Raw genomic sequence first — 18,941 nt, 5'->3', positions numbered from 1 at the left:
CACTTGCAGTAATTGCCACAGCAGTCAGAAATGGCCCAATTAATTTCTTGGGGGCAATGCACAGACAGCAATGTTTCAGATAAAGATGCAAAGGATTCTTACTTTTCTAACTTTTTTTCATAACAGCTTATGCTGCTGTTGATAATACACAGGGTCTGGAAAGTGACCTACCCAGCTGTTCTTTGTCGTTCCCACACAGGGATAAAAGGGTTTTGATGAGTCGTAAATGGCCAGCCTGCAGGATGTTATCGGCTTCACTCGTCTCCAGCTCCGCAGTCCATGTCGGCTCAAAGTTATCTAACCAGTTTATCTCATCTTCCAGCATGGCAGCCGGGCTGATCTGTAACTGCTCCATCTCTGTTGCTAAAAAGAAGACGCTGGTTAGCAGGGTGTGGAGGCTGGAGGGGGAAACAATATAATCAATGCGACACCTAAACAGAAAATATATTTAAAAAATGTAATGCATGCACTTACAGGTCAAATCATCAAGTAACTGGCACCTCAAATCAAAGTACTCAGCACATTGAGATAACAGCCTGCAAAAAAAAGGACAATATATTTATAATACAGAAAAAAACAAGAAAAAAAAATGGCAGCGTCTTTTGTTTTTATTTCAACCTACAGCAGTTGGGTAGACAAGAATATCTTTTTGGGAAATAAAATGTGTGAAAGAACTAATAGCAATAAGACCCTCCACATCGGGTGGTGGTGCTAGTGAAACTGATCTCTCCGGTACAGCTTATGTTCCTGATGCAAGGTTATGAAACAGCTCAGCATTGCTGCTCTTGCAGCTTACCTCTGGTTGATGCCTCTCATGATGCTGGTTGGTGACCACAGGGGTAGCTGCGCGGTCAGCACCACCCGTAACAAGAACAAGTTGGGTTTCTGCAGGTCTGGATAGGCAGAGGTGTCCGTCTGGCTCAGTGTGTAGAGCTGGTCACAAGCCACACTGCGGATCTACAAAAAAGACAAAAAAAAAAAACAACACACATTTAAAAACAAAGAAAATTACCCTTCTTAAGGTCTAGTCACACCAGGCGAGATGCGATTAGTCCTGTGATAAAAGGATACTTCCACTGCGACACTGCCTTTCACAATAGTGGAGACAGGCACACACAATGTGATTGATAGCCCTGTTATAGAGCTAATAAGAATGTAGAACATGGAATAGCTTTTTGCAGAATGCTAATTTCAGTAAACGTAAACGAATCGTACACACCAGCTATATCCAGTCTGCTGGAAATGGACTCCCAGACAGTTTATTTTTTTTGTCGTGGTGCGGTGGGTCGCACTACACATTTGCTTGTTCTATGGAGTCTGGTGTGAACAGACATTGTACACTACAGTTACTGTAAATTGTGTTCAATTGATTGTCTTTAAAATACACATTTCACAGTAGTTTGCTTATTTATTTATTACCAGGAAGAAATGTTATTTGAAAAATTTCCACTGCAAAGGGCCGTCCCAGTGATATCACAGAGCACATGTTGGATACACACATAGGAGTACTTTTTATTATCACATAATTTGCTTAGTCTAACACCATTGTCAAAGCCTACCTGCCATTGCATCTATATGATCTATTTAATGGCTTCATCCAATTTGAAATACTAAAAGAAACTAAATTCTATATCAATCCATAAAACATGATGGTTTCAGACTTACCTCTCCACTGGGTGATCCAAGAAGAATATCAATAATGAAATCACTTACACAAGGCAAGTTATAAAAGCAACCTGGAAATAAGAAAAAAATAAAATTATATATATATATATATATATATATATATATATATATATATATATATATATATATATATATATATATATATATATATATATATATATATAGTAACGTTAAATACAAGAAAGTAATAAAATAGCACCCAAACTGAATTTCTAGTTTTAATAAAACACACTCTTTACATACAGTAAATAACACTGATACTGTACAAGACCCACACCCCTTATCAACACTAGGTTAAACCCCCCTCCTCCTCCCTTCTTTCAATCAATCTATGCCTTTTAGAAGACAGCTCTGCCTAGAATAAGCAGTAACAAGACAAAGGCTAGTGCTGTAACTCACCTAACTGCTGGCAACGTAGCTGCAGACAGGTAACCAGTAAAGACAAGGCTTCTCGGGCAATGATAGTGTCTTTGATGGACACACAGTTCTGTTTCACACAGATCCCAGCGTGCAAGGTCGTCGGCTCTCCCTCACTCCCAGAGCTACAATTACTACCTGAAAAGGCAAGGTCACCAGCTTAGAAAACTACGCTTGTGTTCTCAGGTTGGTAGCACTATAGGGGGCATGAATAGCCATGTAATTACATTGTATTAAAGGAGTAAATACCAATAGCTTCTTCTATTACAACTACTGTGTAATTACATGTGAACGTCTTGTTACGCTGTGCAAGTACATGGCAATACCATGGCACATGCCACTTCCATGTAATTACATGCTTATTTCCACAACAGTTACCAAGTGAAAGCAGGAAACTTTGGTAGTTACCCAGTTATTAACAATATGTACGCCCTGTAATCTGCCAGCCACCCAGAAATAGTTCCACACTCAAAATGTGTTTTAAAAAAACAAACAAAAGAACAAGAGTTTAAAAAACATTTAACCTCATTCTCATAAGTTATTTTTTGGTCTTGCGGCTGATCTTTGTTTTTCCTGCCGCAACACTGGTACTTCCTTTGCTAGAGGGAACAGGACTCCTCCTCGGTCTTGCATTTGCTTTACATGCTGTGCATAAAAATCCTCAAGGGCTCAGGTGGACTTACTCAAACTTCTTTTAAAAGTTCATACAGTTTAAAACAGCCCTTCCTGTTTTTACCTGTGCTGCTGAGGCGATTGCGCACCCCCAGAGGGAACAGGGAGTTGGTGCTCTCTCTGATTGGCTGGCTGCTCCCCACCAAGTCAAGGCGCCCAGCCGCTGCTGCCCAGGTGAGGCGCATGAAGCAGGCCACAGTCGAGGTGAAGTCATTCACTTCCATCGTCTAACAAAACACATGGGAGACACTTACTCACGAGGGTAAACCAGTAAGTCAACGAAACAACGGTTTAGGCTAAAGCCAGCATTGATCTTATCTGTAGCGCTCAGTCAAAATACTTCTGGGCAGTATTATTATTATTATTAGTATTATTAATAATAATGCACTGTTGACCATATTCACCATCATGATAGGACTTTTCTAAAGAGACAAAAAAACAGTAATGTTTAAAAGCATTAAAATAATAAAAAGTCAGTTGTGTCGTTCCTAGCTGAAACATGCTACTTCTATCACAAAATAAGTTTGTATTTCATTTTAGAGGAATATAGTGCAAACTTATCACCCTGGCTAGTGCTTTGTCATGAGCGTGCTTGCTGTAAGCACCGGCTTTAGAAATACAAGAAACTAAATAAATTAAAATGACAAACGTTTTGATTAGATGTCTTTTTTTAATGTCTACAGCACTAGCATCAGTGACTTTGCTGGAACTCTCAAATGTGAAGCCCAGGCACCAGTACACTCACCTGAATGGCTACTCGTGCAGCCGGTATGATCTCCTCCACCCTGATCGACGACCGGTCTGACATGGACATCTGCCGGTAGGAGGATTTCTCGGGGGTCCCGCCGAAGGACAACTGTCGGCTGTTCTGTCGGCTGGTGTTCCGGAACGGCCTTGAGGACAGTGCGTCCACACCGTCCTTTGACATCACTTCGTCCAGAGAACTGGGCATAGCCTGGCCCACCAATAGGAACCTGCACCCCAATGCAAGAACACATAGTACATACAGGGTTCACTTATGAAGAATTTTAATTCTAAGCACTAAAGGATTTGCAATTTTCTTTTTTCAATGCGGTAACTGCATTTTCAAGCTACCCGAAATAGGAGTAGCGGTAAAGGGCTGGGTCTGCAAACCAGAAAAGGCAGCAAAACCAAGTGGACAGAGGAGGTCATTGCTAGGCTTTCACATCAGGTCACAAAGTGCTGGAGTGCAGTTATAACTTTTACGAAAAACTTTGCATGAGGTTAATAATAAACAATGAATACTTCAAAAGTTTTGAACTGCTAGTACCTTGCAAGCTGCAAGCAAATGGAGTAAACGCCCTGCCTGGTTTCATAGTCCACCTCTGAAGGAATAGAGTCCCTCTGCATGACATTCACCACTAAACTGCAAGCAAAAAATAAATTAGACATGGACTGGTTAATACATGCACCGGGTATCAAATGCATGTACAGTGCTGAAGGACATTTCCCTTACCTCAAGCCCCCTGCTTTGAGAAAGTTCTCACAGAAAGATTTCACGCTGGTTTTTGCCATTTCATCATCTGTCGTTGGCATCAATTTAGAACTGAGGACCTGCAAAAAGGGATAAAGAATGTTTTGATGTATTTAAAATTACTACAAGACAGGAGACACACAGTCCTCTAATATCTTTATAGAACTTGGACAAAAGCAGTAAAACTTGGTAAAAGCACTTGCACACACACACTTGGTTACGCAACTATAACCACAGCATGAACACTAACAGTGTGTTATTTATTTCAGACCCCATTAAGGTCTTGTTTTCTACTTGCGGGATTTCTATTCTATTTTATCAATACTGTTTTACGAATTAATACGAAGGTGGTCTTTTTGCCACTGAATACGTTTCAAGCCCTCCCAGCACTGCTAGATAAACACGTGGTGGTTCTGTCAAGTGGCAATGCCAGTGCCACTACCTCTAGATTGTAGAGCACTCTGAAGGTTGACATGCCAGGAGCGGAGGAGCGGAAGAGGCTCTCTAGAATGGAGGAGGCACTTTGCTGGTGCTGCTGCTTTGAGGACAGGGATGGGGACTTCGAAGCCTGAGATCCCGACGCCACTGTAAACAAGGTTTTCTAAACAGAGGAGACAGAAAAAATACATTAAAAAAATAAAAAAGACAGCACTAAGCAAGGTTATATGTAATAGGAAAGATTCATAAAAACAACCTACTTGGTGACTCCATACGCTTGACTCTTTGGGGACAAAGTTATCAAGGGCATCCTGAACCTCGGGGTCCGTGGGAATTAGTAGAAGTAGTTTCCGAACTCGTAACGTTATCCTGCAATAGTTAAATAATACAAAACACATTTAGAGGCCTGTGCAAAACATAATGAAAATAAGCATTTAGCAGGGGAAAAAAAGGCAAATTAATTATAAAAGCATGAATTTATTGTTTGTGTTTAATTGGGTTTTAGTTTTAATTTAATGCTTAAAATTAAGATTTTAAATAAAAAGAGACCTTGCAATATCCCAAAGCACTCACCTCGGCTCGTCTAAGTTGGCAAGTTGGTACAGCATTTCAAACACATTGCACACCAGAGCCATCACCACACCAGGCAAAGACTTCTCCTGAATGCAAAAAAAAAACAACACTTAAATCTAGCACACTGACAGCCGGTTTCACAGACCCTGATCAGCACTAATCAAGGACTACCTGATGTTACCTTAGTGCAAGGTAGTCCAAGATTGAGACTAAAACCAGGGATTGTGAAACCAGCCTTACTATGCTGTCACTGCGAATCGTAGAAATGCATACATTTTTCTCAAACTGTTTGTGCTACAATATTCAAGGTCAAAATCGCCTACATATAAAACTACATTCAAGAAACAATTAGCCAGCAGGTTGTCAAGAGCACTGCATGACATCCATCTCTGCAAACTCTCATCATTGGTAGATTAGTGTATTCAATTCATACACCCCAAACGAACAGCGAGGAGACTTGGTGTAAGCACAGCGCAGGGAGTATGCCAGTGTTCCTGTCCCAGTGCAAATTGGATAAAAAGAGACATTGCTTCCTTAAAACAATTAAATAATACCGCTCTAACTCATGATTATATCACTGTGAGTAAATACAATAAAAAAATATTGAAAATGAGTCCAGGACCGGTGCGAGTTTTACGATGGTCAAATTTGGATCCGCTGCTGTTGACATGCTGCAAGGCAGAGAGTTCTGACTAACCAGCTGCAAGGCACAGAGTTCTTGACCAACCAGCTGCAAGGCACAGAGTTCTGACCAACCTGCTCCAGGGCGTAGGCAGAGTTGAAGACGCTGCTGCTGCTGCTGCTGCTGGCAGAGGCGGAGGAGTCTGCAGAGCTACCGGAGGGAGTGCCCGTCCCGGAGGTCTTCACCGTCAGACCCTGCTCGTCCGAGAACCCCAGCTGGTTCAGCAGTTTCTGATCTTTATTCATTGTTAACTGATCAAAGAAAAACAAACAAACACACATGTAGTTCAAATGACATGCACAATACATTGATTAGATTTAACACACACACACACACACAAGTAACTCTGAACTTCTAAAAACTAAAATCAAGCTTTCATGAAACAGAACATGCTGACTTTACACATTTACCTACCACGCTATCATTAGCAAAGATCTGGACATTATCCACAGGACTATTTAACTGCTCTGCTATCTTCCACCTGACGCTCCCAACAGTTTCGTTACTGTGTGCCTGTGGGGAAAAAAATGTAATCATTACAAAATACACGCATTTAATTATGCAATCTGATATTATTATTCATTTATTTATTTACCTTTTAATACAAAAACCTGTAATTAGCGACCGTTACTTCAATGTATTCAATGCTAATCACTTTCATTTGGTGGTAAAGACACACTTCAGTTAAAATCAAAACAGACGAAGAGCATCTGAATGTTTGCATCAAGATCCTAATTCTATATCTCATATAAACACACCAGCGTACAGTCTCAGAAAAGTGAACAAGCCAACAGTTTGGTACACTCTAGTTATTGCCACAGAACTGAAACAGATCAATATCCACTGCACGCATTTATATGTACATAGCATTCTACAAGGAGCAACTCTGCTGCAATGCACTGACAAGAATGTTTTTTTTAATTTTTTTTCACAAATCGGATTAGTCTCTCTGAGTGAGTCAGGCTGTACCTCCAGTGTGAACGTATCTTTAGTTGACTCATAGGTGACATGCAGGGTCACAGGATGACCGTGGAAGGAAGCACCATGAGGTAGTATAGTCCGAGGAACAGAATACAGATCCTGCAAGGAAGAAACACTGCAGTGTTAGAGCAGGCTTCTGCAGAGTGAGAGAAGGGAATAGCAAGACTCCCCCAAAAAATCAATGTGTTTAGCTTGGTGTATGGGTTCTATCCATAAGGAAGTCAGCAAATACACAGAAAACATGTTTAATCAGTTTGTAAACTCAAGATGAAAACGGTTTCAGTATTTCACAGGGTAAGGTTTAGAAAAATAGAGGAATCCTCTTATGTTGTCATGTTATGTTGAAATAAAAACAATGGTAAAATAATTATATGGCTGTGCCTGGGTGCAAAATTGCTTTCTTTTTTCTTACCTCTATAGTGAGAACGTATCGTTCTGCAAGTAACAGCAATCTTTCAATTATTATAATTTTCGTAGACCTGCAAAAAAAAAAAAAAAATCACCCATCTGAACAAGTGCTTATTATATTCATGCAATAATTGTCAATGTGAGCATTGGAGTAGTATGGAACAGATTTTAAAATGTAGTTATGAAAACGGATATGGGAAAAATACACAATATTAACTTCAATACAATTATAAACATTATTCTAAAACTAGGTTGCAATGTCATGTAATGTAGGTAGTGTTTTGCAGAATCAACACATTACCTGGAAGGTGACTGCACAGACGTGGCTACTGTAGGCATGGCTGTAGCCGTCAGCATCTTGGTAGCCCTGGTAACAGCATGAGTAAGAGTAGGGCCCCCAAGGGCTGAACTGGCAGCCTTAAAAACACATGCTTCTGGTTAAATGGTTACAGCAATGCATACATTACAACTTCAGAATTCCACAGCAAGATCCTTAAGCCCCATCTCCTTTGCAAACATGTCCTGGGTAAGTCTGTTAACAATGATGATTACATGACAATAACATGAAAAACAAACAATCCCCCCCCCCCCCCCCCCCCTGAAAAAAAAACAAATACCCTGTAGGTGCAGTTCAGACTAGACGGTTGATCTTTTCAAGAATGAGTTACTGCAAAACAGATTCAACTTACAATTAAATGTTCAAAAAAATTTAAAAAAAAAAAAAACAACTCACCTCTAATCTTTTGTAGCAATCTGCAATAAATTTCTTGTGTAGGGACACCGAATCCTGGTAGGGAAAAAATAAATGTCATTTGAACTCATCACATTTAGTTTTACTGTACATATTTGTACACTGTACATAAGCTTTAAGGTATTCAAAACGTAGCTGCCCACAACAGCCCCAGCCCCAGCAGTGTGGAGTAGTGGTTAGGGCTCTGGACTCTTGACCGGAGGGTCGTGGGTTCAATCCCAGGTGGGGGACACTGCTGCTGTGCCCTTGAGCAAGGTACTTTACCTAGATTGCTCCAGTAAAAAACCAACTGTATAAATGGGTAATTGTATGTAAAAATAATGTGATATCTTGTAACAATTGTAAGTCGCCCTGGATAAGGGCGTCTGCTAAGAAATAAATAATAATAATATTCAATAAAAGGGCAGTCAGAATAACCGTACATGATGAGCGAACACTCATTGGTGCTACATTTAGAAATACTTAATTCAATGACAAATATTTCAACTGGATGTCTCTATGAAGACACGGAGCAAGACATCTAAGGTTCTTTCATTGAATTGATTCAGTTTATTTTAGAATTTCAGTCCCCATATAAAGACTAGAAGAGTTTTATTTTTTATTTTTTTATCCATCCCCTTATGAGGTGGCCATGCAAGAAAGTACATATAATTATGAGAAGTCTCTTCTTCCTCACATTGCCCCCTCAAAACCCACTGACAGCCACAGTGCCAATAAGGGGGAAGAACAGTTTAACTAGCACCTTTTCCACTGATAAAAGTTACTGAAAGCAATTTACCTTTCTCATTTTGGGATTCAAGTTGATGTAGCTGTAGGTAATAATCAGCTGGATTGCTTCGTTGGCAATTTCTTCATCTGGTGACTCCATAGCTATCCTCCAGATAAAATCCATCCCTGCCAAATCCAGCCTTTCTACAAACTAGAAAGCAAGAAGCTGGCTTTTAAACACCCATTGATAACAAACTGTGTCACTGTAAAGACTAAGCCAAGCTCGAAAAATTGTCAAGATATGCCAATAATAATAATAATAATAATAATCTATGTTTTTAAAGTCACTCATCACACCATTTAAAACACTATGTTGTTCATGTTGGATGCACTACTGTTCAAAACACTTTTTGCAAAAACTTCCACATTTATTGGATTTTAGCCAGGGAGTCAACAACTTATGCTGGATAACTTGCTAATTACCAATGCATGACTTCAGTGCAAGCAAACAACATTATCTGAGTGAAACCATTAAAGGACTACTCTAACAAGTTTTGTTGACACCTAACACAAATGCTGTCTTTCTACTGCACAGCTAGTGTAGATCATTGCACATTAGGCCCCACTCATTGGGGAAAAAAAATAAAAAATCTAAGTGTTTTCAAATTTTATTTAGAACACTCTTGTTTTCAGTACTTCGAACTGTTAACTTTCATCTTCACTGCAACACACAAAGAAGTGAACTCATACCAACTGTGTTCCTTGTCTTTTCAAACGATGGTCAGACAAATTCACACTCTCAAAGAAGGTCTTGAAAAGGTTAAACCCTAAAAAACAAAACAGAGGAATACAGATACAGCTTTAGCAGCCTTCTGTGTTTGCACTAGCTACTGAGAAAGCTGGAGCAGGAATACATTCACCCCCACCACTGCTGTCAGCTGATCACAGACATGTCACACAGTGTTAGTTGTCTATTCATCTCTGCACTCTTAAGAGGGTTTTCAGAACACTCAAATTCATTCATCTATTTAAATGTTAACTAACTAATGTGGCACAATGAAACAGAAGTGCTTTTACTGGTTAAGGCGAAACACAGAACCAGCAATTGTGTAGCAAGATACAACACAGAGAAACGGATAGAATGTGTTCCGGCTTTGAGAAATAGTTTTATCTTAACAAAAACAAAAATCAAGCTGACATGTAGTTGGATATCGGTTTTATTTCACATTTCCTGCAGGGATGTGCGTAAAAACAGCCTGCATGATGCAAGCGGTATTTGGCTCGTACCATTCATGGTGATTTCGTAAGGCTCCAACTTTAGGATTTTCTCTTTGAAAAGCTGCTGCTGGACGTCACTCTCCAGATCATGCTGTCCTTTTGTAAACCACTCAAAGCACATCTGAATAAACATGAGGCAGATCAATGAATCAACTGTTATTCCAAATGCACAGCCCTAAACTAAAAATATTCAAAAGATCAGTGATAGTGCAGGTCCATAAAAAAAAACAAAAAAAAAACAAAACACATGGACCTGCCAGTGTACATCACAAACTATTTCTACACTGCAGACCTCTACAAAGAACTCTAAACATCCTCCTCCTGGATATTAGTTGCCGCCCATATAGGATAAGTCACACACATTTAAAAAGTCATTTTTTTATGTAATATCTACATGTATAAGTATATGCACTGCAATTGTGACTGTGTAACAATGTAAATAAGCTCGTTTTGAAAAGCAATCTTTACCTCTCGATCAAGTTCACAGATATCCATCCCAGACACCAGGCACTCCCAGATGTCCTTAGCCCTGTTCCATACAAGATACAAGCTGGCCTCTTGGAGGAAAAAAGCCATGAATCTCAGATGCGCTTCCAGGTACTGCAAGGGAAAGTCAGACATTTGGATATAACCATCCCTTAAGAGTTTAACAGAAGATGTCAAGAGACCATCAGTTACATAGAAAACATTTATGTTTGCACATGTCATGCGTGACACAATGCGTGCATTTCCATTATATATAAATACTGTATTTATTATTAATCATTAGAAAGGTTTAATAAATACATATATTTGAAAACATGAGAAAAGTTCCGTTTGACTTTTTATTAACACTCAAGCTCAGAAAAGAAGAAAACATACTGAACTCCTGCAGCCTTAAAAACCAGGTCTACAATCCCTAATAACCAGCGGGAGACCTCACCACAAACCAATACAAATGACCACTGCAGATTATCCAAGCACATAAAACAACAAGACTACCCTGTAGGAAATGAACAGATGTAACATTCTGCGAGGTCTGCTAATTACCTCTAGGTCCTATCGATTCATCAGCGTGCTTTGCAGGTTCCGCTCTCATCTTACCTCTTGATAAGTGTATCTGCCGTCCACCAGCGTGGATCCAGACAGCCCCCCAGGGCCTGCCGCAGACACGGCGAGCCTATGGCAGGAGACCAGGCTGCCTGTTATCAGCTTAACGATTTCGAAGTTCTTCTTCAGATCCTGAATGATGCTCTGCTGAGAGCAACAAAGATTGCCACAAGTTCATAGTTTTTTTTTTAAAGCTCTACTATAAAATATGCACCATTTTTTTTTCCAGGAATTAAATAAATAAAATAAAATGCACAACAACAACAACCACCACACTAACAATAACAAAGCACACTCAGATGCATTTTGGAGCAATAATAGCAATTTTCTAAATGTATTAGTTTACAAAAACCTGTATCATTCAAAAGAGGTTTCTTTAATCCAAAAAAGAGCTCTTGTTGAAAATAATTCCTTCTGCGAGACAAGGTGTCACTCTGGCTTGGCCGCTGTCTTGGTCCTGGAGAAATGCTTGAACAATGCCAAGCCTACATAAAGCGCTCAAAGCTAAAAAATGCAGGACCACAGCTTTACTTTGTGTACCACCGTAGCAGTGTTCAAGCTGCAGCAATGACTACAACGACAATACACACAGACAGCAATGCAGTAGAATCAGCAGATATGCAGGGCTATATGGTAATTAAACACAGTGTTAGAAACTAGACCTGCACAAGGTCTCAGGACTACCCTCAAAGTATACAGTTTATCGATCAAGGAACTTGTGCAATCAAAGTTCTGAAATCCTGACCTTGTAAACAGATTCGGTTCATGCTGACAACCAGCTGCTGTTCTCTTATCTTACCTTGTCTTGCTTCTGATAGGTCTGCTTGATGAAGGAGCGTGTGATCTCATGGAGCTGGCGCAGGGCCGGCACAACCCAGACCGCCTGGGGGTTACTCTGCTGGGACGACTGCAAGAGAGGCAAAGGAGGAGAGTGAACAGTGAAGACAAAGAAATACATCTAGAAGCCAAGAGGCTCATTCCACAGTATTCCTTTGCCTTTAAGGTCTGCTCCGCCATTTAAGCAAAAGCAAAAAAAAAAAAAAAAAAAAAAAAAAAAAAAAGCAGCAGCAGCAGCAAACAAAGTTTGAGGAGGGCTTGCCATCCAAGATTCCTCAAACTTGCACTTTCATTTCAAACTTCTTATACTCATTATATTACTGTAGTGGCTTCTAAAAAAAAAAACATACAAAACAAGAATTGTCGAATGGCATAATAAATAAATCTAAATAAAACCAACGGGTTAAAAAAAAAAAAAAAAGATTTTTTCCCCCCCAATCAGGCCCCAAGTTATTCATTGGAGTTCTCTTGCAAATTGAGTGATTGGAAGCTATTTGTACAGTATACAGTAAATGTAGACACTGTACCCTGTTTGTTTTATGTTTTCTTACTTTTGAAATCGAACATGGTTTCTTCTTGCCCCAGGAACCCATTAGAAAAGAGACTTGTGTCTCCATGGGCGTTTTTGTTTCCTCCTGAATTAGTATCTAAAAAAATAAACTTAAATGGCATTTAAATGCTTTCCTTTGTCCTTAAATATATATATATATATATATATATATATATATATGTATACTGTATATTGGTTTCACCCAGCTGACCAAAACAAGGCATACAAGTATACATTTCACCAATAATAATGAATACAACAAATATGTTCTTAAACGGCATTCAAATTAAGTCCAATAACAATGCACACCTTGTTATGAGCATATTTATTTCCTTTTACCAAAGTTAAAAAGCCTATCATCCCTTATGAAACCAGCCATCCCTTATATCTGGAGATATTTTTTTAAGATCAACAGAAACAGAAAGAAAGTAATAGGTTTATATCTCAATGGCCCACCTTCTTGATGTCCTCAATGCACTTGATGATGTAGTTCCTCTTCACCGCCTCCTTGACTGCGTAGGCGTCGCTCAGGATGGCGAGGTGCTCCTCCAGGGCCTGCTGCACCAGGCTAGTGGGCAACGTCGGCAAGTGGGCCAGCTCCCAAAGAACCTCCAGCACCTGAGGGAATAGCAAAACAACACCAACTGGATGCAAGAACATCGTCCGATTCCTACTAGAGCTGGTAAACCAACTCTAAAAACTAAGATTCCTGGGAAAACATTCTTATTTCTGTTTGCCATTGTGAGTTCGGCTCACAACTGACAGTTTTTCCACTTAGTTCTCTGTGGAATAAGATGATCATTCAATTATCTCTGAAATGCAATTTAAAAAAAAAAAGAAAAATCATCCTCTCAAATAGTATTTAATTATTTTCTTAAATGCAGTATTTTACTGCACAGTTTTGTTTAGTTATACAGAGTTAGTATTTGATAAGCATCTTCCAAGACCACACGTTTTTCTTTAGCTACCTTGACCAGACAGTGCAGGCGTTGATCTGCATCTTCTGCTCAGATTTCCTACCTTTCCAGTGGTGGCCTCGGAGCGAGTCTCGCGGCCAATCCTCCCAATGAGGCTCAACAGCTTCTGCCGCACCCGGTCACTCTCCATCTCCCAGCTCTGAAAGAGACATTTCTTGTGTTAGTCGGGTCAATGATGAAGAGGATTACACAAGAGACTTACTGGCTATTAAAATGTTCAGTAACTAGGAACTATTTTTTATTTTTGTACTACAGCAGTAGAACTATGTTAATAAATGACATTCAAATTGGATTGCTGCTTGTCAAGGCCAAATTGGCTATAATGCATTCAATCTGTAAAACACACAGATCTAGACTACTGAATAATTTTTTAAAACGAACAGAACTAGACTAGTTAACATTAGGAATGAAGTTTAGGTTTCACATCAAGCGCTTAAAAAAGGGACCATATATATATATATATATTTAGGTTAAGTAAAAGTTCAGAATGGGTTTTAGCAATACATATGGTCCAAGGCAAAATCTACCTCCTGTCACTGAGATTTAACTGTAACCTACCTTCTGAATTAGAACAAACAGATGGCTGAGCTGATCAAAGTTGAACTTCACAGCTGCTGCAGCAATGATGGTGTGGATATTCTCGATAACAGTGGAAGACTGTCCAGCCTGACCGGAAGGAAAGAAAGGAGAAAAATAAAATAAAACTATACATTGCCCAGAAGTACTTTGCGCAGAAAATAAAGAGCATACAGCAGATGTAAATTACAGTGATTGCTAATGTCTAAATGCCGATTGATTAAACTACATACAAATACATTATCTAACAGAACTAGATCTGCTTCTAAATAAGCGCCCTTTTCAGCATTTGCAAAACCTTTTTGTTCCTTCTTTTAAAAGGGACAACAATAAGGCTTAATATGGCTCTTTTTAGGGGAGGATATTCTGTAGTATTTGGTAAAATGCAATAACAATAAAAGATGTGACATGTTTAATGAGTACAATAACGCTGCAGCGTTCAGAGTCGTCTTTTTAGTTCTTTTGCTATTTTTGGTTTCACTTAAGAACTACTTGGTCTTTGGCACGAACATTTCAGAAAACAAAAAAAAAATAATAAGGTTGGATTAGCTGTTAACCCACCTGTATTCTCCAGATTTTAGATAATTCATCCAAAGACAGTTTACTCCCCAACAGCTCGATAATTCCCTTTATTCGATCACAATACTGTGCCTGATCAATATTCCCTAGGAAAATAAAAGAATCAGAAGAGGTTACACATCTTGAAATATACAATTATTATTATTTTTTTAAATGCAGATTAAATCACCCCATTCCACTTTTACAAAGAATAAAACACAACACCTGAAGAAAAGAAAAGAAAAAAAAAAACAGTACAACAGAATCCCTTTATTGTGAATCCAAAACTACAGAGTTTAGCTGCCAAAAAAAAAGGAGTAAAAAAGTACCTTCCAGGGCTATTGACAGAACTGAGTTTTCTACCAGCCAGTCCAATAACTTATCAGTGTCGATGGCATTCTTCACCGTCTTGGACACTGTACTGTCTTCTATCAACTTAGTAACCTGCACAAAGACAAAACAATAGCTGAACTACTGTATCTAATACACAAATACAAATCAAATGACTGTCCTCTGCCAATTACAAAAACTAGAAGAATCATCACTAGCAACAAGAGATGTCGATTTCCTCTCCATCTACACACATCTATATACTGTATACACACACACACACACACACAATATCCCAGGGATAAAAAAGTGAAAAAAAAATGTTAATTGAATCGTGACCTACATCTTTAATCAGCTCACTGCAGTTCTGAACTACGAGCCAAAAAATTCCTCCTCACCTCCTTGAGGGAATTCATCTTGGCACTGAAGTGTGGCGTTTTCAGCATGCGTAGGAGGATGTCCAATCGAAGGTCATCCACCACTGTGACAAGGTCAGGCTGAAACCTCATACACAACAGCTTTATAGCAGACAGGAGCTCAGGGATGCTGACGAGCCGCTACATTAAACAAAAAATAAATAAAAAGCAAACAATGTACAGCATTACACTTTGCATTCCTTGCACTGTGTTGTGGAGCATAAGCTGAAATATTTAGATTTTGACCTTTAAAGCCACTTACACAGAAACTGTTTTCCCCAAGAAAGACATTTCTGTAAAATGTGACACCACATCCCTAGCTATAAAACACTCAATTTTAGTGTCTGTCTGTGTGCGTGTGGATCCGCAGCATATCTATCTACAGAAATATTAAATGAATGATTTTCACACACATTTCAACTAAGACTTTCACAAGGTCTTCAATATTGGGAAACCACGATAAAAGGGCTAACAGATTTGTTTTAATTCATGTCATTTGAAATAAAATAAACATTTTCTTTTTATCTTGAAACCCCCCCATTACCTTATCTTTCAGATCTTTTTCCTCCACGTTCTGCACGTATGTGATCATTTTGTGAATAACTGGGTCCAGCATGGGCTGTGGAAAACAAATTAAATAAATCAGACTAAACTTCCTCATACATTATGACAAATGGCGCCTATCAGTTTTAGCCATACCTACAACACATTGATATCAACATGGCTAGAAGTATGACTACCAATTGTCAGTAACAAAGACAACAACTAAATTTTAACACAACTGACAGTTTTCCACAAAACAGTACTTTAATAAAAGATAACACCAGCAATGGGGGTCGCAGTCCTGTGAAAGCGCTAGAGTTAGCTGCAGAATGTCTCACCTGTACTAGACTGGAGTTCAGATACTCTGCACACACTCCCAGGGGCTGAACCAAAGCAGAGACACACTGAAAAAGAGCAAACACAACACAATGTGCTCAGAATACTGCACAGCGCAGCGGAACTGCACGCTAAGAATGCAATAAAATCAACAACGAAACAGTTCTGGCTGCATCCATTCAGTTGTTTATTAGATCTTACAGTAATGGAGAAGGAGAAGACTGCGTTTCAGAGGACTTACAGGTGGTCCTGTCTTTTTTTTTTTTTTGCTATATAAATGATGCAAAAGGAAATTTGGAGGGCAAACAACAAATGTTTGTCTGGAACATTAAAGAGTGCTATAAACAATACCAGCTAACTCAATTTGCAATTTCAAAACACAAGTAACAAGGATCTGCTACCTACATCCGTTTGATATGAAACACTGTCTCTGGTAAAGTACTCCCTCGGCTGTTAATCTATTTAAAGAAGACAGAGAATAAGAATGCTGGCTTTCTCGAATAAGGAGCTGCAAACTGTAATAATTACTTACCCCAATTTCTATTTCCTCAGAGCCCAATTTGGATTGAATAGCAGCAAACCCGCCCAGTTCTCCAAACTAAGAAAAAACAAAACAAACAAATCACATCATGCCGAAATTTAGAATAAAGCATTTTAAATTTTCTACAACAGGCACACATTTTTGACTACTTCAGTGCCTCCTTTATTGTGGCTGTCTGACTGACATAAAAAATGTAAAAAGGGCTCTTTTAGAGTAAAATATAGTACATGTACAATTTACTGTCAACTTGAATAAGCCCAATTTGTGAACTGAGGGTGCATTAGTATTTCGATAATCCACTTCTGAACCTCTCGTAAAAAGGTAAGTAGATCAGTAGTTTTAACTTACCCGATTTACCAAATCTACAAGCCAACCATGGGGCTCCTGCAAGACAAATGACATTGTTTATGCACGGTGTCAACACTCAATTTAGCCTTTTTACTTCTGTTGATCACATTGTGGCATGCTGTACATACTGCTATCAACTGCTACTGCTTTAGAAATTGATGGAATTCTGCAGCGGTCTTCAGCTGCCTTGGAGATTGCTTGGGGGTTTTGAGGTCTGGCCATGAATCAATTTCAATACTGGAGCAACTGTACTTTTTGCAGACATCACGAAAAAAAGCAAGGAAAGAGCAATAGTAGATTTCTAGCTACATAACCCTTCGATGTAATACAATTCTGAAGAGGTCACACCAGTAACTGTGTGGTACATGCTGCTGAACATGAAATAGGACCAACACTAAAGCGTCTACAGTAAGCAAGCAAACAGATTCTTAAGAAAACAAACTTTAAATTCAGCAAATAGCGTATTACAATATACCATCAACAGTAAGAGAACAAGAAAACATTGGCCCAAGATTTAGCCAAAGCATTCTCAAAGCTTCAAAGCTTAACATTGTGTTAAATTAAAAGAAAAACAAAAGAAGTTTCATTTTTACGGTCTGACATTGCTATTGGCAAATATATTTGTGGTTGTGTCACTCGTAATATTACCACATGGAAAAATGCAGATCTAAGGCTTGTGCAAAAGAAAGCTTGCATAATAAAGTTGCTCAGCTAGCCTGTCTTGCCCTCTGATTCACAAAACAAAAACGTTTTAGGACAGTTTAATCACGGTTCTGCAGACACAAAGAAGGCACGGATTTCAACAGAGTTTTGCCAAGTCTGTAGTGCATTTCCAAGCTGCACTCAATGCTGGTAAACAGGGGGTTTAAAGAGTCAAGCACACTGTATCTGTAAGACATACAGAGTCATTTGTCAGTCTAAAAAAATAAAATAAAAACAGATCACATTTTTATTTTGTGATTTGCTTGCACAACGGAAATACATCATCACTAATGCAATGCATTCTTTTTGAATCAATTACACACACAATCTAGTAACCCAGCTTTTGGCAGCATACCTTCTGGAAGCTGGAACTAAGCGAGACAGCAAACGTGCTTCCTTCACCAAAGACTTCAGACCAGTTCCTCTGGCAAGCTTTCATCCGGTTTTTGAAATGGTATTCATTGTCGGGGTTGAAAGCCTTGAAAGAATTAAAGACAGTGAAACCATTATCCAAAATAAGAGGAATCTTTGGGTTACTCAAACTAAAAGTATAACCACGCATTCAACAGAATCCCGGTTATCCAACACAACCGAATATCAAAATGGAATTCGCCAGACAATTGTGAATAAAAGTGACTATCTGACCACATACCTGGATTTGAAACATGAATTTCAAAACATTATCTAAAGCTGCAGCACAATTACTACAACATGTTACAAAGTAAAAATACCTTGGTTAAAAAAATGGTTGGTTCAATATTTGTTGATGGGTAAAATGCATTACAGTTAAAGTATCCTTTACTTTTAGACAGCCTATATAATGTCTTTTAGACAGCCTGGTATAATGACATTTAAATAGATAGATACCATTGTAAGCACTCCCAGGAGGCCAACGGGGATGGGCTCCAGTTTCACTCTTTCGGCCACCAAATCCACCAACAACATCAGCATGTTGTAGATACCTTCGTGGATTTCAGTACCCCACTTATGGACGGCACTTGACGTCAGCAACTAGAAAAAAATAAATAAATAAATGATAGACTGATAGA

The 18,941-nt window shown here is 38.9% G+C and overlaps 1 protein-coding gene across 4 annotated transcripts in view; it reads right to left on the bottom strand.

Moving 5' to 3' along the window:
• LOC117409542 (ubiquitin carboxyl-terminal hydrolase 24) overlaps window positions 1-18,941 on the bottom strand; it is a 45,205-nt gene that overhangs the window by 16,574 nt on the left and 9,690 nt on the right. The window contains exons 4-40 of one of the 4 annotated variants that reach the window (XM_034015769.3): window positions 18,760-18,903; window positions 18,248-18,370; window positions 17,191-17,226; window positions 16,834-16,899; window positions 16,304-16,369; window positions 15,967-16,041; window positions 15,405-15,563; window positions 15,006-15,120; window positions 14,680-14,783; window positions 14,101-14,208; window positions 13,586-13,681; window positions 13,022-13,183; window positions 12,567-12,662; window positions 11,978-12,085; window positions 11,173-11,322; window positions 10,558-10,689; window positions 10,099-10,210; window positions 9,562-9,638; window positions 8,882-9,022; window positions 8,086-8,139; window positions 7,654-7,769; window positions 7,357-7,423; window positions 6,933-7,043; window positions 6,378-6,476; window positions 6,038-6,214; window positions 5,282-5,367; window positions 4,969-5,077; window positions 4,713-4,871; window positions 4,253-4,350; window positions 4,067-4,162; window positions 3,521-3,749; window positions 2,840-3,002; window positions 2,086-2,241; window positions 1,666-1,736; window positions 797-957; window positions 475-536; window positions 172-363 (exon numbers count right to left, since the gene is read on the bottom strand). In XM_034015769.3, coding sequence (XP_033871660.3) covers window positions 172-363; window positions 475-536; window positions 797-957; window positions 1,666-1,736; window positions 2,086-2,241; window positions 2,840-3,002; window positions 3,521-3,749; window positions 4,067-4,162; window positions 4,253-4,350; window positions 4,713-4,871; window positions 4,969-5,077; window positions 5,282-5,367; window positions 6,038-6,214; window positions 6,378-6,476; window positions 6,933-7,043; window positions 7,357-7,423; window positions 7,654-7,769; window positions 8,086-8,139; window positions 8,882-9,022; window positions 9,562-9,638; window positions 10,099-10,210; window positions 10,558-10,689; window positions 11,173-11,322; window positions 11,978-12,085; window positions 12,567-12,662; window positions 13,022-13,183; window positions 13,586-13,681; window positions 14,101-14,208; window positions 14,680-14,783; window positions 15,006-15,120; window positions 15,405-15,563; window positions 15,967-16,041; window positions 16,304-16,369; window positions 16,834-16,899; window positions 17,191-17,226; window positions 18,248-18,370; window positions 18,760-18,903 — 4,276 coding nt within the window. Of the gene's footprint in view, window positions 1-171; window positions 364-474; window positions 537-796; window positions 958-1,665; window positions 1,737-2,085; window positions 2,242-2,839; window positions 3,003-3,520; window positions 3,750-4,066; window positions 4,163-4,252; window positions 4,351-4,712; window positions 4,872-4,968; window positions 5,078-5,281; window positions 5,368-6,037; window positions 6,215-6,377; window positions 6,477-6,932; window positions 7,044-7,356; window positions 7,424-7,653; window positions 7,770-8,085; window positions 8,140-8,881; window positions 9,023-9,561; window positions 9,639-10,098; window positions 10,211-10,557; window positions 10,690-11,172; window positions 11,326-11,977; window positions 12,086-12,566; window positions 12,663-13,021; window positions 13,184-13,585; window positions 13,682-14,100; window positions 14,209-14,679; window positions 14,784-15,005; window positions 15,121-15,404; window positions 15,564-15,966; window positions 16,042-16,303; window positions 16,370-16,833; window positions 16,900-17,190; window positions 17,227-18,247; window positions 18,371-18,759; window positions 18,904-18,941 lie in introns of all 4 variants that reach the window. The other 3 variants (XM_034015780.3, XM_059031500.1, XM_059031499.1) reach the window with 3 other exon arrangements.

The sequence above is a fragment of the Acipenser ruthenus genome, chromosome 10, assembly GCF_902713425.1.
Source record: "Acipenser ruthenus chromosome 10, fAciRut3.2 maternal haplotype, whole genome shotgun sequence".
NCBI lineage: Eukaryota > Metazoa > Chordata > Actinopteri > Acipenseriformes > Acipenseridae > Acipenser > Acipenser ruthenus.
Note: the sequence above shows the minus strand (reverse complement) of the source record. Positions and strands in the feature narration are given on the sequence as shown.